Raw genomic sequence first — 26,026 nt, forward strand, 5'->3', positions numbered from 1 at the left:
TATCATGAAAGAAATTTTGGTTTAATAAGAATGTCTAGAAGATATGATAATTTCTGATATATTATGCTGTCTGAGGGTATACAGTAAACAGTACATTTTCATTTTATAATATGCCTCACAAAATATCAAATAATGGGAAAAGTCCAATAAGCTGTTTGATGATAAAATCTGTTCCAACTTGAAAACGGTATCCAAGATAGTAGTTTAGGTAAACTATAGTATGTTTCCCCTACTCCCAAATCACAGAAAGCTTCTGGAACTTAGAATGGAAGTCTTCTTCTTACGAAATGTATTTTCAACTGCATATGGGTTGTTATGATTGAGTTTCCCAAAAAGAGATATTAAAGTATTATCTCCCACAGTGTTACCATAATCTTCTGGCCTTCTTAGGGACTCCTTTATTTCCAAGTACACTAGCTAGTGTTAGAATTATTTTTCCTTACAATAACCTGACAAAGGAAAAGGACAAAGAAGAAAGGAGATGAGAAATGAGGTAAAAAAAACTTCAATGATAGATGCCACTGGTTTCCAAACAGTCTAAGGATTGGTCAGTGGTTCATATGAATCTTGCTTGTGCTCTGCATGTAGTAGTCCAGGCTACTCACCTCTCTCCTGACTTCATGGAAGAAGAGCACTGAGAAATCCTTATTCTGCCTCAGGCTTTGCTTTTCAGAAGGAAGGAAAGTGTGTGGCACTCAAGGGAGACAGGTAAGAAGTCACTGAGCATTCAAGGAAGACGAGTGAAGATGATCAGAGAATTGCAGAATCTTTGCATTGGCAGGCACCTCTGAAGTAATTTAGCTCAACCCTCTTTGCAGTGCAGCATCCTCCTCACAATATCTCTGAGAGATGGTCCATCAGCCTCTGCCTATATACCTCCAATGACAGGGATCTTTACTTTTTTGAGTCTGCTTGATCCAAGCCAGAAATCTGGGATACATTATAGATTCTTTACATTATCCAATCTTGTGTATTTTTCGTCTTAAATATCTCTCAAATCTGTCTACTGTCCCCACTCCCACTATCTTAGTTGAGGCCTCCCTTTCTCATGCCTTTGTGTGATCCTGCAATAGTATCTAACTACCAAATTTCCTGCTACCAAATAATCCACATACACATGGCAGCCTGCAGGATGGATGTTTTAAAAAACAAATCTAATTGTGTTATTCCTCTGCTTAAAAACCTTTGATGGCTCACTAACATAAACAGCAAAAAGTCTAAGGTTTTAGCCTGAAATGCATGACACTGGCTAACTCTCCACTTCACATTTCAGCAACACTAAATGTTTGTGGTGCCTACATGCATCTCCATGATTTTGCTCATATTGTTGTCTCTGATTGGAATGTTCTTTCTCCCCTTTGTCAGCTAGTTAAATCAGTTCAGGAATTATCTCCAGAAAGGTATCTTTTGACACCCTCCTCTGTGTAATATTAAAAATATACCATGTATATATCTCTATCACTGTATTTATATTACACTGAAATAATTAACAAGTTCACCTCTTTCCCCCCAGGTGAGTCCCTCAAAGCAGTGTTAATAACCCTTAGCACTTGGCACAGGGCTCATGGGTGCAGGTGTTTAATACATGCCTAGTAAACATCAGAACGTTTTTCTGATGTAACTTAAAATTTGTAACTCCAATGGTCCAACTTCTGCTTCATGGAGCAATAAAAACCATCTCTCCAAGAAAACAGAACATTTGGCTAGTACAGAAAAAGGCAAAGTTTAAATACTACTTATTGGACATTTGCACTTACCTAAGTTGCTGTATGTTGCACTACAAGGGTTTGGGTCCATAGGATCTGAAATGTCTTCTTTTCCATCTTCCCTTTCCAGTTCAGGTAGGGACAATGCTGTTGTGACTGAAGTGCAGCCCCTGCCATCTTGCTTCCCAACAACAGTTCTTGGATCCCGAGGAGAAAAATCCTCTGTTACTTCATGGGTCATGTGACTGAAACAAATCAGACCACTTGTCACACTGGTATTGAAAGGTTATACTAAAATTTAGATTTATGGAAGGCATATACTTCCCATAAATGTAAATAACTGGTCCTATAGTCACAGTAATGGGTCATAAGCCCCAATACACTTGTCTGAACACAAGGCAGTACTTCATTTAGGCAGATACTTCTATTTACCTTGATTCACACATATTGAGAACCCAATTTGATAGAGCAGGTATGGTAGCCTGCAAGGGAACTTGAGAATAACAGTCAAAGAGTGAAACATTTTATTTAGGTGGGAGGTGGTGATGTTGGTGGTAGAAGGAGCTGAATGTTTAACTGGCTAAAGACAAATATACTCAAGTATTTAGTAAAGTATTTACTATACTTACTAATTATAGTATTCTAATACTATGGTAAATATCAAGTACTTTACTACATAGTTTTAATTTATATATAGTATTTAGAACACACTTTAGTGTGTACTAAATCAGGATCAGGAATAAAGTTGAGATTAAACTATCTGCATAAGGAAGTTAAGCCATTGTTTTAGTAGGTACACTGAGGCCAGGAAGGTCTTGTTGCCAAGAGAATAGAAGCATCAACCTTTGCCTGTCTGCATGCAGCAGGGAAGGCAAATGGAAAAGAAAGTTCGTAGTCTAGTTAATTTCATTTATTAAAATGAATCTGAAGCATCCTCCTGGCTGCATACCAGTATATGACCAATCTTGTTTTACCATTGCCTGCTCATATGCTTATAGCTACTTCTTCCCATCTTCCCCACTCCCCAATCTGCCTGAACTGTGCCAATTCTGTTGCTGGTGGAGAAAACTGGCCTAGTTAGAAAATCTCAATGGACTGGTCAATTAAATTAATTCAAAATCATGCATCTTTAAAGTTTGCTGGGCCCACTGAAAAGTATTCCTAGATTATCACACATTCATTAGCTATTTTTCCTGGTTTCTTTATGAAAAAAAGAAAGAAGGAAGGAAAGGAAACTTATATATGATTACAGGTTATTTGTGGATTTTCAATTGGCAGTGAGTCATGGTGACATTTACCAGTTTCTTTAAAGAGGTACTTTGTTTGATCGTGTGCCATCAGAACATATATCGCCTGTGGATTTAAGGGAGTAGATCTAAAGGCAAAGGAGTACCCTCTTATCAATTTTTCATTATGGAAATTATGCATGTGCCTGGACAGAAAAATAAGCCTTGATGTCTGCTGGATATACAACTTCAAAAATATCCTTTCAAAGTTGGCAGAGCCTGAGGTCTCTCTATACTGGGAATAAGCAATGAGCTGGAAGTTCCATTAGGGGATCTGGCTCTTGAGGACAGTGGTGAGGTTGGAAGGAATCACTTTTCTAGCAGTCAAGAGAGTAGTATATATAAAGGAGGCCTCACACAGTAAAGCATACTGCCTCTTCTCGATGGGCTGCCCTCGGTCATCAACCCAAAAGAGGGGCTCCACACAAAGCTGGTTTCTCATAATATGGAGCACCATAAAATCAAGGTAACATGGGGGATCTATCTCTACGCATTAGGGAAGACAAAACAAAGTGACACTTCCAAGACACTCAGGCACCACTTCGTGTCAAGAGTGTATATTACTGAGTAGTTATCAACATGCTTCAAGAAAGGAAAAATGTTTTCTGGCAAAAGTTAATAGAAACCGTTTCTAGTTTCAAAGCAATAAATATAAAGTCCCTTAAAAATATCAGCCCCCTGGCCAGGTTCAGTGGCTCGCACCTGTAATCCCAGCACTTTGGGAGGCTGGGGCGGGCGGATCATGAGGTCAAGAGATGGAGACCATCCTGGCCAACATGGTGAAGCCCTGTCTCTACTAAAAACACAAAAATTAGCTGGGCATGGTGGTGCACGCCTGTAGTTTCAGCTACTGGGGAGGCTGAGGCAGGAGAATCTCTTGAACCTGGGAGGTAGAGGTTGCAGTAAGCCGAGATCGTGCCACTGCACTCCAGTCTAGCAACAGAGTGAGACTCTGTCTCAAAACAAAATCAGCCCCCACACTTGAAAGAAAAAAAAAAATGTTAAAGCTCCAGACATTTCTTGCTCTAAAGTCAGCTTTAGAGGTTTCCTGAATAGCTGTTTCTTGGCTCCTAATCTCTTCAGACTTACTCCTGCCTTCTTTCTTTCTCCATCTCCTGGTTATTACTAAAAGAAAGTGTTCCTTCCCATTTGTCAAAAAGGGTTGGTGAAGGGTTCAGAAGCCACTTGCCTGTTTTCATCCTAGGCAATGGGCTATTAACAACAAAGCTCAGTTATAGTGAAAACCACAGAAAAAGCTGCTGCTATTAACCTATGAGGAACTCCCTGGGCCCGCTGCACATGTGTACATATAACACAGCTCTGTACTCTGAAGGGCTTCACAAAATAAAACATGAATACTTAAAAGCAAGAAATATTAGAAAACTCACCCGCTGTGCTCACTAACACAATTCCCCATTAAAGGAAAATTTCACAGGGCCTTCTCGAGTCTGTTAATCATGCTCTGAAACTCAGATAAACCATAGATTCCACTGAGTTCTGGAGAGCTACAAGTTAGGCAAACCATGAGAAAAGGCTTGATTCTGTTCCTTAATATCACTCACTGCACCTTGACCCTTACCTTACTGGTTTGGTCTGGGAAATGTGCCAAATTACCTTTGGGGAACCAAGCAAAGTGAAAGCTAGTTTTATTAACCCTTTGCAAACTAAGGCAGCACAGCCTATATTCCAGATAAAGATTGGTTTTTATGAGCACATTTTAAATAAGTGCACTGGAATATTAAATCATCAATTAAAGTAATTGTCAACTCTAAAGAACTACGCAAATAGAGTTGATAAAAGTAAAATCACATGGATTTGCAAATGGATGCTAAAACGTTTAATCTGCATTTACAGTGACAGCAGTCTCTAAAAGGAGTAAGAATTTTAAAAATGCATCAGTGATATGTCATGTCTTAATGCTTAAAGGAAGAATAGCTCTTTGTATGATTAAAATGATAAAAGAGGCCAGGCGCGGTGGCTCATGCCTGTAATCCCAGCACTTTGGGAGGCCGAGTGGATCACGAGGTCAGGAGTTCAACACCAGCCTGGCCAAGATGGTGAAACCCTGTCTCTACTAAAAATACAAAAATTAGCCGGGTGTGGTGGCAGTTGCCTATAATCCCAGCTACTCGGGAGGCTGAGGCAGGACAATTGCTTGAATTCAGGGGGCACAGGTTGCAGTGAGCAGAGATCACGCCACTGCACTCCAGCCTGGGTGACAGAGTGAGACTCTGTCTCAAAAAAAAAAAAAAAAAGATAAAAGAGAGACAGGGGAAAAGGGAGAGGTTCTCAGAGTTCAAGGTTAGATATAACAACATACTATGACTAAAAAATAAAAAAAATTGAGAAAAGTATCAGAGAAGGTTGATTCAGTCACTAAATATAAACAACATAAACAGACAAATCATTCAGGAAGAAAGAAAAAAAGGAAAATCTCTGATTAATTTATCATTAGGCACATTAATTTAGTAAGGGAATTTAAGGCTGGGTGCGGTGGCTTAAGCCTGTAATACCAGCACTTTGGGAGGCCGATGCAGGTGGATCACCTGAGGTCAGGGGTTCGAGATCAGCCTGGCTAACATGGTGAAACCCTGTCTCTACTAAAAATACAAAAATTAGGTGGGCGTGGTGGCGGGCGCCTGTAGTCCCAGGTATCGGGGAGGCTGAGGCAGAAGAATTGCTTGAACCTGGGAGGCTGAGGTTGCAGTGAGCCAAGATTGTGCCACTAACACTCCAGCCTGGTGACAGAGAAAGACTCCATCTCAAAAAAAAAAAAAAAAAAAAAAAAAAAGGATTTACCATTGATTTGTTCCATATTTGGACATAAAATCAGAAAACTCAAATACTAAAGTGATACTTTACAAATATCAGCTTTATCTCCTAACAAAATGTTTTACCACCAACATTTCATTAGGAGATGTTTAATGTGATGGAGAAAACTATAAAATGGGAATTCGAACCTGGGTACTGTTTCTCTATTGCTTTGATTTTCTGAACAAACTTGATGGCATCAAGAAAGAGTTAGTGGAAAAAATAAAAATTTCCCCCATTTCATCCATGAGACAGATGGTAAAAAAATTATTTAGAATGAAAATTACAAGAAATCTGTGAGAATTTCTTATATACTATATGTTAGCATGTCTTAAAATGGCAAATAATGACCAGTGTATCTAATTTTTTTTCAGCCTAAGTACAATTTGATATTGATTACTATAAAACAAAATTGTTAAGTGACAAATGGCCCACTAAGAGGAAGTTATGGTTTTTACATTTCTGCTATTTTAATTCATGCTGAAACACTCCTACTTCCGTAATAACTATGGTGTTGATATCTAGGTCCTTGATCTTCAGGTTGGGTCAAACTCTGACTTGGCCTACTTTTTGTCCTGAACCTTCAGCATTCCTTCTGCTTTCACAGACAGACAACATAGAAGACAACATATGTGTGACTATACTTTAAATTCTTCAACCAACTTTCCATTAATGACCAGTTTTTAATTGAGATTTGGTATGTCTGACCTAATACTTAAAAAACCATGTCATAATCTCCACAAAGACAAATCATTTTCTGAACATGCAGAATGAATACAAGGTGTTCAAAGGAAATAGTTACATTGTTACAGATTTGTCTGTTATATAAACAAATCCCTTGGAAGGTTATATCTCATCAGTCTGCCATATTCATACATAATTCAAAGCTGCAGAAGCAATCTCCTATGGGAAGCTCACTTGGTTTACCCAGGTGGTAGAGATTAATCATTACACCACCTAATGAAATAATCCTTTTTTTGTTTCTCTGGGATATTCGTTCAAGACAGATTTTTGTAAAAATTCTGTTAAATGTCTGAATGTACTTTTTAAAAAGGCAAATCAAATTCCACATTAGAACAGGTTAAAGGCCTTTAAATATCCAAGTATTTCCACAATTTCAGTTCAATCCTATCTTCAAATTCAACCACCTTCACTCAGCTTCAGATGGGACAATAAGTGAAATCTGACTTCTAGAGACTACCTGCCTCTTGGGGCAAATGTTATTCTGAATTCCATTTGTTAGCTCTGTTCAGCAGGTACACATGTCTCTAGTTGCCCATGACAGCCAATAAGCAAATGTGTGACTTTTAAAACCTCCTTTTACCCCGAAAAATCAGACTAAAGCACATTAGAAACAAAACGTCATGGTTTTGTTACTGGTTTCCAGAGCTGCGTATTTCTGGGGTTGCTGGGGATAACGCAACTCTGCAGATGTGGGATCTACATTAACACATGAAAAGGAGAGTTCAAAGTTATCAAATCTCACACCTTTGTAATCTACTGAAAGGGAGAAAAAACAAAACAAAACAAAACACTCCCATTTCTTTTTGTCTCTCTACCTTTAGGACCTCCTACGAATGTGACATTTCTTAATCTTTAGTTTCCAGCTCATCAACTTGATTTTGCCACACTTTCCAATCATTGACATTCTCAGATAGAGAAGTGTGTGTCTACTGATCACTATCTAGTGTCTCCAATTTTCTGCTAAGCCTTCTGTAGTCTTTAACTGAAAACGTTGAACTTCTTATCCTGAACTGAGATTAACCTTTATCTGATATCTGATGAGTTCTGCTAATATTTCTAACACAGTCTGGTCAAACAAAGGTAGCTCTTACTGGTGTGAATGAAGTAGCTAGGTCTCGAGATGGGGAAGACTGGCAGCAATGTGCAAGGTCTTGAATGAACTCTAATTTTCTGAAATTGTACAGATCCACTTTTTTTAAAAAACAGACTCAAATAGCAAATTAAAAGTGTCTTTAAGGCACCAGATTACAAGACAACAAAGCATATAAAAACACAGACCTCTGTAAATCACTGTCACTTTCACAATACTAAGAAAAATTACAGTTTTAAAATCCTATGAAATACAAAGTCAGAATGGCATCTGTGCAAATTAACAGAAAAGATCAATTAATTTTGGAAAACAGCAATAAAATATGGTTGCCATTCTCAATAAGAATAACATTCTCAATAACAGAAGTAGCTCCTTAGCATCATAATTTTGGCCTTGATTCACTCTAAAGAATGGGGTGAGATACTGATATGCATTTCCTGAAAAGGCAAGGTATTAGAAGAAAACACCCATAGCCTTCTCCAAGGGGACTAACCCAGGAAGGATGTTGAACAGGCTTTCTTTCTTTTTTTTTTTTTGAGACGGAGTCTCGCTCTTGTCGCCCAGGGTGGAGTGCAATGGCGTAATTTCTGCTCACTGCAACCTCTGCTTCCCAGGTTCAAGAGATTTTCCTACCTCAGTCTCCCGAGTAGCTGGGATGACAGGTGCCCACCACGCCTGGCTAATTTTTGTATTTTTAGTAGAGACGGGGTTTCACTGTGTTGGTCAGGCTGGTCTTGATATCCTGACCTCAGATGATCCACCTACCTTGGCCTCCCAAAGTGTCGGGATTACAGGTGTGAGCCACTACGCCTGGCCTTTTTTTTTTTTTGAGACAGCGCTCTGTGGCCCAGGCCGGAGTGCAGTGGCACGAACTCAGCTCACTGCAACCTCTGCCTCCCGGGTTCAAGCGATTATTCTGCCTCAGCCTCCCAAGTAGCTGGGACTACAGGTGCCTGCCACCATGCCCGGCTAATTATTTTGTATTTTTAGTAGAGACGGGGTTTCGCCATGTTGGCCAGGCTGATCTCGAACTCCTGACCTCAGGTAATCCGCCTGCCTCAGCCACCCAAAGTACTTGGATTACAGGAGCGAGCCATTGCGCCCGACCCTTGGAACAGCCTTTCTGGGGCCCTGGACTTTTTTTCCCGAATGCCCAGAAGCAATGGAGAAGCAAGTCAGTGCACCTTTTTTCACTTTCCTCTTATCTCCCTCTGCTCTTTGAGTCACAGTAGGGAGATGCTGAGAAATGATTACATACACTTAACTCCAAAAACACTGCAGGCTGACCGAGGAAATGGATGTAGGGCAGGAATGGGACCTATAGGTACTCAGAACACACAGCTACTCAGCACTGCATAAGCTGTGCATTTTTCCACTTAATTCATGAAAACTCTTCAGGAGGTAGATACAATAATTCTCATTTTACAGATGAGGAAACTGAGATTGAAAGAAGTTAAATCAATTGCCTAAAATTACATGGGTAGTAAGGTGGTGGTAGAGTTGGGATCTGAATAGATACCATGCAACTCTAACGTAAATGTTCCTTCCACCACACTGTTAAGATAAGGCAAGCTTGGCATACTGCAGAAACCCAGCAATAAATACTTGATTGTGAAGATGAAGAAATAAAACTGCTTTTACTTTTAGTTAGAAGAAAAAAACAGCTATTATTGAAAGGTAGGGTATTAATGATTACAGATGTATTTTACTTTTGAAAATCCTAAATAAACAAACCAAAAAAGTTAGTAATTTACATTTCCAAAAAAATTTTCCTTAAATTGAAGCTGCTCTAGCTATAGAATGACTGTGTTTCTAGATATTTGGCTTCCTAATAATAATCACTACCACCACTATCCCTACATTTACCGAATGCTAGGCACTGTGCTTAAATATCTTCAAACAATAACACTGAGTAAGGCTTATTATTCCCATAACAGCAAATAATAATAGTGGCCAAAATTTACATAGTGCTTATTATGTGCCTGTTTTAAGCCATGCTTATCAAAAGTGGGGCTATTGACATTTTGGGCCAGGTGATTCTTTGTTGTGGAGGGCTATCCACATGGCAGGATTATAACAGCGCTTCTTGCCTCTACCTGCTAAAGGCTGGATGTTGGAATTACCCCCTGCCTCCCAGTTGTGACAACCAAAAAAGTCTCCAGACATTGTCAAATGTGCCCCGGGGGGGAATCCCATCCCCCTTTAAGTCTCACAACAACTTACTAGGCAGGCTATTTTCTGTGTTTTATAAATGAAGAAATTATAGCCCAGAGAGATTAAGTTACTTGCTTCAGGTAACACAGCTAGTAACTGGTGGAGCTGAGATTCAAACCCTGTAGCTTAACTCTAAGTGTTTGTCCTTTAAGCAGTTACATTATTTGCTTCTCAGTTTCTAGATGAGAAAACTGGTAAGCAGAGCTCAAGTAACTTATCCAAGATGACACTAATGTGACAAAAGCAGGATTCAAACCCAGGTCTTGGTGACTTCAAAGTCTACGTTCTAAAATATTATGCCAATGGCTACCAAACTTTCATGTACCTAAGAATTACCTGGGGAGCTTGTTAAAATTGCAGGTTCTCAGCTCCCATCTCTAGGGATTGATTTAATAGCTTTGGGGCATTGCCCAGGAATCTACATTTATATACTCCAGGTGATGCAGTTGGTCCCAGGAACACATTCTGAGAAACTATTTTTCACTGCCTTCCTCCTCCAGAAAGAACACAAGAATAAGTATACAAGCAGCAAGGTGTGAAAAGTGAGTAGAAATATTTTCTTCAGAAGTGATATAAGCAGGAAAGGGCAAATAAAATAATTTGAATAGTCACAGATGAGAAATTCATAATGAACTATGAAAAAGCAGGGAGGGGGTAATAATTTGGAACCATTCCTAACCTTCTGAGGTTTATTCTTAGTCAGTTTACTTCTCTGGGATTATATTACCTCCCAAAAGGAAAAGAAACAAAGCTGTCTGAAGACTACCCCATTCTGGTACATATAAACATAACCATACTGTATCATTCCATGATTACGATAAAGTAAGACATTTATCAGTTTTCTCTAAAACATGATTATTTAAAAATTTAACAGTAAGGACTTCATGAACTCATCTTAACTTTAGGAAAAATGTGTCAGCAAATGTAGATGTGATTTTTATAAGTGCTGATAGTCCAGAAGTTTCTTTATAGCAAAATAACATGTGATCAGGAGAGAGAGCAGCTATTTTCAGCTTCTGTTTTCAATTATTTTCTCTTTATGAGAAGTAGAAGTTTGATCTTGGGGCCAGTTTCGTCCTAAGCATGAAAAGACAACTTTGATAGGATTCTCTTAGTAAAAAGGAGAGGTAATGCAAAATTTTTTTCTTTTTCATTATACTTTAAGTTCTAGGGTACACATGCTCAACGTGCAGATTTGTTACATATGTATACATGTGCCATGTCGGTTTGCTGCATCAATTAACTCGTCATTTACATTAGGTATTTCTCCTAATGCTATCCCTCCCCCATGCCCCCACTCCACGACAGGCCCCGGTGTGTGAGGTTCCCCGCCCTGTCTCCAAGTGTTCTCATTGTTCAATTCCCACTAATGAGTGAGAACATGCGGTGTTTGGTTTTCTGTCCTTGTGACAGTTTGCTCAGAATGATGGTTTCCAGCTTCATCCATGTCTCTACAAAGGACATGAACTCAAGGGAGAGGTAATGCAAATTAAGATATAACTGGAGCAAGCATTAAAACAATTGAAGCTTCTAACTGAATTTTCCAGAGAGAAGGATATGACATTTTACCAGTCTAAGAAGTGCTGGGATTTTCATTTTCCATACCATATGTACATGCACATATGCATGTGTGCACACATACACACACACACACACACATATTAATAGGCCTATACTGGTTACTATAGAGAGTACCAAACCTTTCCAGTATTTGGCTGGAATGGCTGTATGTCACTAACATGCCTGACAACCACAGACAAATCTGATATTATGGCTTACCAGGGGTAAGCGAACTTCTGTAAAAGGCCACATGGTAAGCATTTTAGGCTTTGTGGGCCATATGGTCTCCACTGCAATTACTCAACCCTGTTGTAGCTTGAAAACAGCCATAGACAACATGTAAAAGATGAGTGTGGCTATTTTCCAGTATAACTTATTTTACAGAAACAGGTAACAAGTTGGATCTGGCCCATCGGCCATAGTTTGCCAACTCCTGGTCTACACCCTTGAACTCTGGAGTGGATTAGGGGGCTCTCAGGATTGACTCCTGGATTACTGAGGAATACAGTTTAGCTATGTAAGGTCTTTGAGAAGATCCAAAAGGACTTGGAAGGGTAAAGGAAGGCTGATACAGATGTATAGCATTCCTAAGTGTGCAAAGAAAGGTATGTCAAATTCAGTCTGCCTGTCCAAACCAGAAGTTGGGGTTTGGACAGAATCCCAGCTGTGCTAGACATAGTTGAATTCCTGAGATGATTCTGGAAGTCCTAAAGAAACGACTTACATCGTATCCCAGATGTACATGCCGGGGGTCTTTGCTAATTAGCAGCATGAAATTCAGGGGTGGTAGATTTAGAAAGGTTAGCTAAAGGCCATTCAGGCAGCAAATGATACCCTTAACTTTGGCTGGAGTGTTACTTTTATTTTCTTAATGTCTACATTAGATTTTTCTCATTAGAAAAAAACTGTTTTAAATTTTAGTTCATATTTTAGAGATGGTGAGAAGGGGGCCTTGCTATGTTGCCCAGGCTGAACTTGAACTCCTGGGCTCAAGTGATCCTCCTGCCTTGGCCTCCAAGTAGCTGGAACTACAGATGCACACTACTAGGCCTGGTTGAACTGAAAATTTAAGCACAGATTGGCAATAGGTCTTGTCAACCAAGTATGAAAACAATTATTTACATAAGAGTGAGACTAAGTGTCTAAACTGGGCAATTTGTGTTGGGAGGTATTCTTACATTGAGGAACATAATTTGGACACAGAATTTATGCCTGAAAACTAAATTAACATGCAAGTAACTACGGCGCATTGGCCATAGTTTTAATCAATAACCAAGTGTTATTGGTTAAATAACACTAAGATAACCATGATTTTAGTCACTAACCAAGTGTTTACCACCACGGCTTATTGAAAGAACCACTAAAAATGGTATTTGTCAAGAAGAAGGAAACTGAACCCAGAAGGCAGGAGTAAAATGAAGAGGGTACTTGGCTGTTCTAAAGCGATTAGGTTACCAGGGGCAAGAGATTAGGCAGAGAGCTCAATCAGGAAATACATTAGTAAACAGGTCAGAGATGATGGTAGTTTGGACCAAGGTAGTAGAAGCAGAGGTTAGAGAGAAGTAGATAATTTGGAATATATTTTGGAGGTTGAATCATCCAACATTTTGGATGTTGAGGGTGAAGGAAACAGAAGAATCAAAGATGACCCCTAATTTTCTGGCTTGAGCAACTGAATGAATGGAGGGCCATTTACCAAGAAGGGAAGAGTTGTGATGGAACAGATTTGTAGGGAAAAATTAAGAGTTCTGTTTTGGATATGTTTCATTTGAAGTGGAGATATCAAGTGGAAAATTGCACATGATTCTTGGGGGAAGAGATCAGGGATGAAGATAATAGGGTCATCCGAATATTTATAGTTTAAAAATTTTTGATACCCGATGATGTTTAGCCAGGGGTTAGCTACTAGGGTTTAAAGAACCCCTTTTTCATATATGACTATAATGGAAAAAAAAAGTTGCTTCAAGATAATGGGGGGAAGTGAATAGAGGCAGAGACAGAACAAGATTGGTTATAAATTGGTAACTGTTGAAGTGTGGTTTTGTGGTAAACGGTGTTTTACTATACTAGTCTATCTACTTTTGTACATGTTTAAAATTTTCAATCATAAAAAGTTTAAAATAAAATGAAAAAAAAAGAGAGGACCAATTTTAAGATAGTCCCAATTAAAAGGTAATCCAGTAGAACTGATTGCAAAGTCAATATTATAAACAAGGCATTTAGAAGAAAAGGAAGCCAGAATAACTACAGGTTCATGAATAAGAAGATAAGATTAAGCCCAAAATGTTAGGATTAAAAGGTAGGCAAATGCCACATATGTAGGGCCTTCTTCAGTGTGGGGAGTGTGGGGATATAACTAGATTTACATTTAAGAAAGAGTAGGCAGCTGTTCTCAGAATATATATCAGGGGGCAAGATATTAAGCAAGGATGATATTAAATTCTGGTTCCTTAGGCATAGTTTTGTAATGAGGTCAACTCCTATTGCTAGATATTATGCTGACGTTTTACAGATATTATACATTTAGTACTCAAAATATGTCCGTAAGGTAGGTATTATTATTCTTATGGTATAGGTAGGGAAACTTTAGCTCAGAGATACTATGTCAAAAGTTACAACTACTCAGGGTAAGTCAGAATTCAAATCTTTGACTACAGTGCTGGCATTCTTCCCACTGTGCAGTATTATTCCCCCATGTGATGGACACCAAAGAGTTGCAGAGATGGTAGGTAGGTAGGTACCATTTTAAAAATGATAGTTGAGAAATTCCTAACTGGTCACAGACCAGGTTAACCACCAAATTAGTTTCTCTGAATCCAAACTTGCCACATAGAAATGATGCCTGGGTACACGTTCTTGAACTAAAATTTGACCCACTAGTGTCCCATCTTCTAACCTATTTTCAATATTAGTGCCAGAAAATATTTTATTTAAAAAATCAGCTACTTTCCTGCTTAAAAACTGTTTCCTCTACAAAATCTACAAGATAAAAGCCAAACATTTCAACATGTCATTTACAGCCTGTCTCAGCACTTCTCAAACTTTTTGGTCTCAGGATTGCTTTGCACTCTTAAAAATTGAGAATCACATGGACTCCTATTTGTACAGGTTATATCAACTGACATTTAAATGAGAAACTGGAACTGAGAACATCTGAAAATAATTAATCCATTTTTTTTAAAAAAAAACTTGTTTTGTGGCAACATAGATGGAACTGGAGGACATTATGCTAGGTGAAATAATGCCAGGAACAAATGTTAAACACCACATGTTCTCACTCATATGTGGAAGCTTAAAAAAAAAAAGTAGATCTCACAGGAGTAAAAAGTAGAAGAGAGAATACAACAGGCTGGAAAAATGGGGGAAGAAAAGGATAGGCAGAGATTTGTCAAAGGACACAAAATTACAGCTAGATGGGAGAAATAAGTTCTAGTGCTCTATGGCACTGTAGGATGACTATAGTTAACAGTAACATTATTATATAGTTTCAGATAGCTAGAAGGAGGATATTGAATGTTGCCAACGTGAAGAAATAATAAATGTTTGAGATAATGGATATGCTAATTTCCCTGATCTGCTCACTTTACATTATATGTATTGCAACATCACTACGTACACCATAATTAAGGGCATTATGTATAATTTAAGTATTAAATAAAAATTTAAAAATTAAGGAAATAAACCCAGTAAATAGTACCTAAATAATACTTTTTTCAAATCTTTTTAATATCTGGCTTAATAGAGGACAACTGAATTGCCTTATTTGCTTCTGCATTCAATCTGCTGTGATATGTTGCTTTGATTAAAGTATATGAAAAATATCTGGTCTCACCCAGATTCATAAGCGGAAAAAGGAGGAGTATTTTAATAGCTTTTTAGATAACTGTAGATATTCTTTGGTACCATACCAGAATTTGGTAAGTGGTAGTTTCTTAAAGGTTAGTTGCAATGTGAAATCTGAAACCATATCAATAAACTTTTTGTACTCAGTTACATTCAAAGCCATTGATCTATCTTGCAGTTTGAATGGATTTTACTCACGTATAATTTTATAATATCATGCATTGGGTTATTTGGAAATTATTGGTTTACTGAGTTAATGCAGATCCTCTAAATGTTGACATATTTCATTATACAATACTTTTAAAAGTTTGCAAATTCAACCATCAATCTCATCAGAAGAATGTTTAAGTATTAGGAAGCTGTTGAGGTCATGGTGGCAGATATAAGTTTTTAAAAATTCTTATTTCTGCTTGAAAATTTGGATTTTATATCACTGACAACAAATACAGTTAGTTGTTTTCCTTGAAGTAATAGGTTTGTTTTGTTCATTCTTAAGAAAATATCTGCCAAACACTCTCAGATTTGAATAACCACAGTTTGTCTGTCAGTTGTTCTTTCAAGGTGGTTCATGAAAGAGGGGGCTAGTTCAGCTTCACAACTCAAACTATTTCACAAGTATTTTTCTTTGAGAAAACCATCATACTTTGTTACACAGCAGAAGTATTCTACGTGTACTTCCCATTTAATTACGCAGAATTTTTAAGAAGACAGGTACTCCTGGGTTGAGATTTAATTTACTACATCACCAAGGGAATTCTTACAGGGTCTCACCCTGTCACCCAGGTTGGAGTGCAGTGGCGTGATTATGGTTCACTGCAGCCTTAACCTCCTGGGCTCAAACGATCCTTCCACCTCAGCCTCCTGAGTACCTGGGATCACAGGCACACACCACCATGCCCAGCTAATTTTTAAAATTTTTAGTAGAGACAAGGTCTCATTATGTTACCTAGACTGGTCTTGAACTCCTGAGCTCAGGTGATCCTCCTGCCTCAGCCTCCCAAAGTGCTGGGATTACAGGCATGAGCCACTGTGTCTGGCCCACCAAGGACATTAAGTGAAACTCACTTAAAAACAACAACAACAACAACAAACTCTCCTAGTACAACATGGTGCCATGGCTTTGATTTATGCTAAGATGCAAGTAGTTTTAACCACTATTGTTTATGCACCAACAATGCAACTGTCAACACAATGAAAAAGACAAGTGTCTTTGTATTATAAAAATAGTAATGTTGGCATGATCACTATTTGACCTTACATGGAACATACTTTAAGAACCAATGGACTATTTTTAAAATTTAATTTAAAAAATTTTAAATTAACAAATAATAATTGTATATATTTATGGGGTACAATGTGATGTTTTGATATATGTATATGCTGTAGAAGATTAAATAAAGTTATTAACAAATCTATCACCTTACCTATTTATCTTTTTTTTGTGGTGAGAACATTTAAAATCTACTTTTTTAGCAATTTTGAAATATGTACTATGTCATTATTAACTATGGTCACCATGCTGTACAATAGATCTTTAAAACTTACTCTTCCTGTCTAACTGGAACTTTGTACCCTTGGCAAACACCTCTCCTTTCCCCATCAACCCCACCTCACCCAAAAGCCTCTGGTTATCATTGTTCTATTCTTTCCTTCTGAGTTTGAATGTTTTACACCCACTGGATTATTCATTATCCTTTTCTAGCCACATGTCCTGCTTCTGTTTGCCACCACCCTCACCTCTGTGACTTTGCATATATTGTTCCTTTGGCCTACAATGTCTTTCCCAACCAGCTGGCAAAATCCTATTTGTCTTTAAAGATCTGCTTTGGATTTTATTCCTGAGAAGTCTGCATTAAGCTGAATTAATCACTCTGAACACATTGTTTTAGCATTTATCCATTGAGGGTAGAGGGCCTACTAACATTTTTAAGCACTCAATGTCTGCCAGACCCTGGGATAAGCTTTTTATATGTTTTCTAATGAAATTTTCAAATTACTTCTATGTGATAGGTATCTTTATAGCCTTGTACACTGAAGGATCAGACACATAGTTGAAGTTCAACCCAAGTCCGTTATTTCAGGATAATGTTTCCCCCTATTTGTTCCAGGGCCTGATGGCAAATACATGGCACAGTTAAGATACTCAATTTATATTTCCTAAACAGTTAAATAAATGAACTTAGTAACAATCTAATCCCATAATGAAGGGCTCTATAAAGTTCCTCATCTTTCAGAGCCTGGGGTCTGGCCTTTAGTACAGTATTTTTTCGTTTTTCATTCTTCATTTCTTATATACAGTTTAGACTTCAAATATTCATTTATTTATAGAAAAACTGTATTTTCATTTCTTTCAGCAGTGTGCTCCCAGCCGTGGGGTGGTAATTTAATGATCACACTGCCATCAAGCCTGAAACACAAATGTTGACATTTGATGGTAATGTTTTCCTTATCAAAGTTGCTTCAAGTAAATACCAATGGTGTATCCAAGTAAATGAGGCAATTATTGAAAACGCAAATGGTATATATTTTTCAATGTGCATATTCATGTTTTAAACTTTTCAAAAAGTTAAAAAAAAGCTACTGAATACCTCTTTTTCTACTTAGTCTGGGACATTATGAAATGTGAAAACTCCAATGTGCCTTAAAGAAAAGTTTAATATCTCCCAAGGTAATTTACAGATTCAATGCCATCCCCATCAAGCTACCAATGACTTTCTTCACAGAATTGGAAAAAACTACTTTAAGTTCATATGGAACCAAAAAAGAGCCTGCATTGCCAAGTCAATCCTAAGCCAAAAGAACAAAGCTGGAGGCATCACGCTACCTGACTTCAAACTATACAACAATGCTACAGTAACCAAAACAGCATGGTACTGGTACCAAAACAGAGATATAGATCAATGGAACAGAACAGAGCCCTCAGAAATAACGCCGCATATCTACAACTATCTGATCTTTGACAAACCTGAGAAAAACAAGCAATGGGGAAAGGATTCCCTATTTAATAAATGGTGCTGGGAAAACTGGCTAGCCATATGTAGAAAGCTGAAACTGGATCCCTTCCTTACACCTTATACAAAAATCAATTCAAGATGGATTAAAGACTTACATGTTAGACCTAAAACCATAAAAACCCTAGAAGAAAACCCAGGCATTACCATTCAGGACATAGGCATGGGCAAGGACTTCATGTCTAAAACACCAAAAGCAATGGCAACAAAAGACAAAATTGACAAATGGGATCTAATTAAACTAAAGAGCTTCTGCACAGCAAAAGAAACTACCATCAGAGTGAATAGACAACCTACAAAATGGGAGAAAATTTTCGCAACCTACTCATCTGACAAAGGGCTAATATCCAGAATCTACAATGAACTCAAACAAATTTACAAGAAAAAAACAAACAACCCCATCAAAAAGTGGGCAAAGGATATGAACAGACACTTCTCAAAAGAAGACATTTATGCAGCCAAAAGACACATGAAAAAATGCTCATCATCACTGGCCATCAGAGAAATGCAAATCAAAACCACAATGAGATACCATCTCACACCAGTTAGAATGGTGATCATTAAAAAGTCAGGAAACAACAGGTGCTGGAGAGGATGTGGAGAAACAGGAACACTTTTACACTGTTGGTGGGACTGTAGACTAGTTCAACCATTGTGGAAGTCAGTGTGGCGATTCCTCAGGCATCTAGAACTAGAAGTACCATTTGATCCAGCCATCCCATTACTGGGTATATACCCAAAGGATTATAAATCATGCTGCTATAAAGACACATGCACACGTATGTTTATTGCGGCACTATTCACAATAGCAAAGACTTGGAACCAACCCCAATGTCCAACAACAATAGACTGGATTAAGAAAATGTGGCACATATACACCACGGAATACTATGCAGCCATAAAAAATGATGAGTTCATGTCCTTTGTAGGGACATGGATGAAATTGGAAACCATCATTCTCAGTAAACTATCGCAAGGACAAAAAACCAAACACTGCATGTTCTCACTCATAGATGGGAATTGAACAATGAGAACACATGGACACAGGAAGGGGAACATCACACTCTGTGGACTGTTGTGGGGTGGGGGGAGGGGGGAGGGACAGCATTAGGAGATATACCTAATGCTAAATGACAAGTTAATGGGTGCAGCACACCAGCATGGCACATGTATACATATGTAACTAACCTGCACATTGTGCACATGTACCCTAAAACTTAAAGTATAATAAGAAAAAAAAAGAAAAATGCTAACAAATAAAGTTTTACATTTTTTTTTTAAAAAAGAAAAGTTTAATATCTCAATCACTGCTTTACTCAGACTATAGCATGTATCTTTATAATGGTGGTGAGACCAGCAGTTCTAAGTGTGACCCAAGGACCAGCAGCATCAGTATCACCCAGGAACTTATTAGAAGTGCAAATTATCAGGACCCACCCCAGACCTACTGAATAAAAAACTCCAGGGGTGGGGATCAGCAATCTGTGTCTTAACAGCTCTCTAGATGATTCTGGAACATGGTTAAATTTAAGAACCAATGGGCAAATGAACTGTGCTATTTGGATTCATGGATGTTAACTTCAAAAAACGGATACATTTTGGAAGACCTGACTGGCCTATGTATAACCTAATTGTGAAAATAAAAGCTGTATAGTAAGAGGTCTGCCAAGCCCAGGGCCTGGGCTGCCCTCAAGCCTATATACTGTGGCATGCAGCCAAAGGAGGGAGTCTCTTTCCTCAGAAAGAAGCCGAACATTTCTTGACTATGCCTTCTAAGATGTGGATAAATACACTACAGTGGTACTTAATCAGGAATGACACCATGTAAGAACTGTCTACCATTCCCTCCTACGTAACTCCAACCATTTACTGTTTAAGCTGCCTCTTTTCTAAATAAATCAGGCACCTGAAATACATGTTTTTTGTTTTTTTTTTTTTTTTGAGATGGAGTTTCACTCTTTTTGCCCAGGCTGGAGTGCAATGGTGTGATCTTGGCTCAGTGCAACCTCCACCTCCTGGTTCAAGTGATTCTCTTGCCTGAGCCTCCCAAGTAGCTAGGATTACAGGCGCCTGCCACCACACCCAGCTAATTTTGTATTTTTAGTAGACATGGGGTTTCACCATGTTGGCAAGGCTGGTCTCAAACTCCTGATCTCAGGTGATCCGCCCGCCTTGGCCTCCCAAAGTGCTGGGATTTCAGGTGTGAGCCACCACACCCGGCCCTGAAATACATGTATTTTATTACTACTGGAGTACATTCTGTCATTGAATACCTTACCATGGAATATAACATTCAACTACCAATGACAAGACTGTTCTTTCTAGGACTACCATCCTAGTTGCTTTGTTACTACATGGATTTAAGGAAAACAGAGACTTGTTAGCATTTTGACCACAATTTGGAGGTATGTAAAAAGCTCATTTTAGTAAAGAATGTGTATAAAACTTCCTAGCATTTTGCTAGGAAAAGTAAAAGCATTAAGTGTTCACTTCATTTTTTATTATACTTTTCTAAAGAAAAACGGGTAAATCTGCCCCATCCATCAGAATTTGCTATGTTTGTAAGAAAGAAGGGCAGGCCCTTCTTTCTTTACTTCTTACTTTAAGTAAGGAGGGAGAAGGACTCAGAATCAGATGAATGGAGTACTCAGGGCATATCTTTAAGAATAAAAAGGACAGGAAGCATAGGGAAATCATCCTATTAGTCACAAACTTGGGATAAAAGTTCCTTGTTTTTACTGGCAGTTAATTCATTTTGTTTACAATATAAATAAGAAAGAAAAACTTAGGCTTCCTAAACATATGTATTTATGTGAATGATTACAAGTGAGAATATAACAATTTTTATCGATCTTGTGTTTAAGAATGCAAAATTATAAGGAGGATACATGCTTTAGAATGAGAGATCGAGGTTTGAATTCCAGCTCTGACAAGCACTAGCTTTGTGACTCTGTTCAATTCTTAACTTCCCGGGTTTTCAGTTTCCTCATCTGAAGAATATAGCAAATTTATAAGGATTTGAGATAAATATTTATTATATACCTTGCACAGAATAGGTGATCAATAAATAGTTATTAAGGTATTCAAGAAAATGAATGCCTAGAGAACTGATTTGGGTATGCAATCTGTCTAGCTGATCTGAATATTATACTACTGGGTCTCAGTCTCAATACTCAACTTCTCCTATTTCACCCACATGCTAAATAATTATAAATTGCTTGCTTACCACCCTCCATTTTTTTCCACAACACTTGGAAGGAGGACAGAAAGAGACAGCAATAAAAAAACAAATATTCCCTTAAAACAAGTAATGCATATAGAGATAACACCTTCATAAAAAACAAAAAGAATTGCTGGAAGAGCTTTATTTCATTTACAGTGAGGGAAAGAACAGTACCACCATTTATTCATTTGATCCTGTTTCTTCCTCACACTACCATCACATTCCAAAACAACGTATTATTTATTGATATTAAGGTGTTATGGATTTGCTTTTCTATGCTAAAGTTCCTCTGCATTCACCAGAATGCAGTAGGCTACTTAAGCCAAAGATCCAGGGCTATAAACCTTGTTCAGTGCAGTAAGATCACTTTAATACTATTCTAATCTTGGAATGCAGTTATAAAGATAGATGATGGCCACAGAGTGCTACTTACAAACAGAAATGGTTCTTATGCAATCTTAAAAGATATAAAAAACTTAGCACCTGAAAATGTGTTAAAAAATTCCCATATTCTGCCAGTCTGTTTTACATACCTGAGAATCTTTTTAGGAATCTGTGATGGAGAAGAATGACTCTTCTTCTTCTCTGAGTCCTGTAGTAATGCATTCTCTGCTCTACCCTTCTCCATGACTGCTGCCTGGTCTGTCCTAGCCTTGCTCTGATCCACACTGAGCTGGCCTTGAGCAGGGTCGCACCTGTACATGAAGACAATGGCTGGTTTCTCACTGGACTCTCCTTTTGCCTCTGTGAACCAGTGATGGCGCTGAACTGGAGGAGGAGGCAGCATGTGAATGACTGTGCCATCCAGGCCCACCAGTTTCCCTTTCTCTCGCTCTTTCTCTTTGTCATCCTCCTCATCTGTTTTCCGACGGCGGAAGAAGCTTTTAAATGATATCCAGCGCTTAGGTTTTGCATCAGCTGCCCGCCTGCTGCCTTCAGAGTGCAAAACTGATTCAGCTTCTGTTGACCTGGTAGGGCTGGTTGGCTTGGTCCAGTTGGTGAAATGCCTCTGCAAAAGGTTACCTGCATGGTAAGGAGAAGAAGTAGAGCGTGGCGGGGGAAATGGAGGTGGTGGCTCACTTTGGGGGCTAGTCACTAATTTGGAGGGAGAGGGGGTGACTGGCTTTATGGATGGGTCTTTCTGTACTTTGGTGGTAGGACTGTCTGTGGTCTGAGGTGCTTCAGCCTCACCACTAGGCTGAGATGTAAAGAGAGATTTGGGCCGGACTGGCGTACTCTTAGGTGTGCTCTTAGCAACATCAGCATCTGGAGGAATGGCATAAAGCTCTTCCACACTGCAAGCTTTAGGGCCAGATTGAGGTGTTTCTGGAGGAGACTGTGGGGGTTGGATTGAAGCCACAATCTGAGAAAGCACTGTGCTTGCTTTCTCTCTGGTGCTGCTGCTGCCCACCATCTGAGACTCCTGAGTGCCTTCTATTTTGGCCACAGGCTCTTGAGTGGCTCTCTGGATCTTTGCTGGGGAGCTGTGGCTGGAACTATAGCTTCTCTGTGGTGAAGACTGACCTCTGTTGAGACAGTTGTTAAACTCTTGAACCTTCTGAGCCACTGAGCCCCTTTTATGCTCTGTGCTGTTTGAAAACCCTTTAGTTTGAAGACAGTCAGTGGTTTTGCTAGTGGTGTTATCAGGCACTTTGCTTTCTGTTTCTATTTCTTCATAAGTATGGCTTATTACGCTTGTGGTTTTTTCCTTCACTGAGAGTTCTCCACTTGTTCCCAGAAAACTTTTGTAGATAGCTAGATTGTCATATGCATTTGGATTGATAACAATGGGAACTTTGATAGCATTTTTGGAACTCCGAGCATAAGTTGGCTCGTCATGAATGATAATTGGAAAAGGTGGCATACCAGCATTGTTATAACTATTAAATTTTATTTCAGACAAATTAGGTGACTTAACAGGGATGGTTTTGGAGGAAATGTTTGTAGCTGTGGGTGATGTAGGTGCTGATTTGTGACAGTTTTTCCTTGGAGGAACATTTGGTCCAGTTCCACTAGTAATTAGTTCTACTTTAGGTATCTTTTGTCGTGGACTGGTGCTAGAAGTCCATACTTCTTGGTATCGAATTGCACTGGATTTTTGGAAATGGGCACTTATTTGTCCTGGTGTCAATGAAGATGATGTAACTGGAGAGTTTGGAGTAGAGGATGAGCTTTTCATCTTGGGGCTGTTAACAGGGCCCTCGAGGTGCTCACTGGCCATGGCTGCTGACACATCCACAACAGTATATGGCTTGCACAATGGCTGTTCCAGATTCACAACTCGGTAAGGTTTTGCTTGCTCTTCTGTGGGGACAAGGTTTATGGTTACTGCTTGCCCAGCAACATCTGTAGAGGCTTTACTTTCTTCCTTCTCAGTTTGTACAGCAATCTTGCCATCTTTCTCTTCTAATCGGAGAGCAAGGACTGCTTTGTGGGTCTCTGGAACTTTTATTGAGCTTTTGGAAGCTTGTGATGAATCTTCATCCTGATTATTACTAGAGGGACTTTCATAATTGGGCTCAATTTCCTTCATGTCCTTAGAATCTCCTGGGTTACCAGGAGATATTCCCCCATTACAAATCTTCTGGGATAAACTACTGGCTGTCTCAGAACGCGATTCTTCTGTTAAAGAAGAATCTGGTGATGTGGAGTCAGATGACACCATGCTCTGAATGCTTCCTTGTCCATAAGAGACCACAGAATTTTCCTCATAACCATTCAGGATTTCATCATAGCTGTCATCATAGTCCACAGCACAGATTCTCTGCAGAGACTTGTTTCGCAGGGGGATGGTATTCCATTTTTTGTCCACAAAGAATCGAACAGGAGACAAAGTGTTTGCTCTGAAGTTGGCAAAGCGAGGTTGCCCTCTCATGCGAATCTCCATGGCCAACAGCTCTTCATCACTCTCATCCCAACTCTCGTGCTCCTCCTCCATGTTACTGAAAAGCACATCCTCTTCACTCTCCTCGCCACTGGAAAACTCTGGGTAACAGAACCGGCCCCCTTCATTACTAATCACTTCTGTGCTCCCACTCAGAATAACATGCTTGCCCTGAGTTTCCTTTATCCCACCTATCATGCAACTTGGTGGAAGCTTTCTTTCCAATGATCGTTTATAGCAATCATTTATTCTTCCCAAGAATGTTTCTCTGGAGTTTGTTTCATTTCCTCTTATCTGAGGGGCAGTATCCAAGCCTGCTATCTCCTTTAACACTTCAGTTAGTCCATTATTGTTATTTGACATCTTCTTTGCACTATCATTATTGCCATAAGGCTTAGGAACATGGCTAATTCCTTCATCATCTTCATTATTATTGTTAAGTGGTTTCTGACTCAAGGCAGCTCTGTTTCGGTTCCACCCTATGATGACAGGTTTGTTCTCACAGTGTTCTTGGATGCTAAGCTCACCACATATACTTTGCCCATCTGCCACTATCATAGTGGGCTTCACAGCTATAGTGGGTTTTTTAGCCACAGGAGGCCGGAAATTGCCCGTGTTCCTGATGCGGTGGTTGTTACTGTGATTGGCATTAGTTTTCACATTGCCATGGGTGATGGGTGCCTTCTCAGGGTCTGGGGGAAGCTGGTGCAAACTTTTAGGTTTAAAGCAATTCTTGCATTCACCAGGTTTCCAAACATGTTCAGTAAAGGTGTTACAAGCAGACATTTTTAAAAATAGAACTTCACAGACAATGCTTTTCTTTCAGTGCATGACAAAACTTTCATCTGTTAGTTTTCACTTCCCCTATGTGTTACAGCAGCTCTTCTAAGAATGATCAATCTGTGGAGGGGAAAAGAAGACAAAAAATCTGAATGAAAAAGGCACATGAGACTTACCATTATTAGTGACTTGAAAAGACTGACTCCATTCCAAAATTTTTCCTTGAATTAAAAGACTGAGAGCTAAACTAATTTGTGTACTTTGTAATTTCCCTTTAGCCAATCAGCATTTGGAAAGTGAGCTTTTTAACTATAATTTTATGCACTCTTATCTATCCATACATAATCTTCAGCTTGATGTCTCTGTTGCAATGATTCTGTGACCTTCCCTCCCAGAAATGCCTTTGATACCACTCCTTCTGTTATCCACCAATTTCTCTAACACTTCCCAGCCCACTATAGATTCCTCTTCTTCCACCTACCCTTGAACGTTTTAGACATTTCGTAGACTCCTCAAACTCAATGCATTGAAAATGAAGCTTCGGGGCTGGGTGCAGTGGCTCATGCCTGTAATCCCAGCATGCTAGGAGGCAGGCCAAGGTGGGAAGATCCCTTGAGCCCAGGAGTTCAAGACCAGCCTGGCTAACATGATAAAATCCCATCTCTAAAAAAAATATAAAAATTAGCTGGGTGTGGTAGCACACACCTATAGTTCCAGATACTCAGGAAGCTGAGGCAGGAGGATTGTTTGAGCCTGGGAGGTGGAGGTTGCAGTGAGCAGATTGTGCCACAGTACTTCAGCCTGGGTGACAGAGTGAGACCTTGTCTCAAAAAAAAAAAAAAAAAAAAAAAAGGCTGAAAAGGAGACCAGGGGC

At 39.0% G+C, this 26,026-nt stretch overlaps 1 protein-coding gene across 50 annotated transcripts in view; it reads right to left on the bottom strand.

Moving 5' to 3' along the window:
* Nucleotides 1-26,026, bottom strand: part of PEAK1 (pseudopodium enriched atypical kinase 1) — a 309,581-nt gene that overhangs the window by 48,582 nt on the left and 234,973 nt on the right. For all 50 annotated transcript variants that reach the window (XM_055098433.2, XM_063596837.1, XM_055098405.2 and 47 more), the window contains 2 exons: nt 22,022-25,272; nt 1,758-1,951 (listed from right to left, as the gene is read on the bottom strand). In XM_055098433.2, the coding sequence (XP_054954408.1) occupies nt 1,758-1,951; nt 22,022-25,158 (3,331 nt within the window). In that variant the 5' untranslated portion in view covers nt 25,159-25,272. The remainder of the gene's footprint in view (nt 1-1,757; nt 1,952-22,021; nt 25,273-26,026) is intronic.

This window comes from Pan paniscus, chromosome 16, assembly GCF_029289425.2.
Source record: "Pan paniscus chromosome 16, NHGRI_mPanPan1-v2.0_pri, whole genome shotgun sequence".
Taxonomy (NCBI): Eukaryota; Metazoa; Chordata; class Mammalia; order Primates; family Hominidae; genus Pan; species Pan paniscus.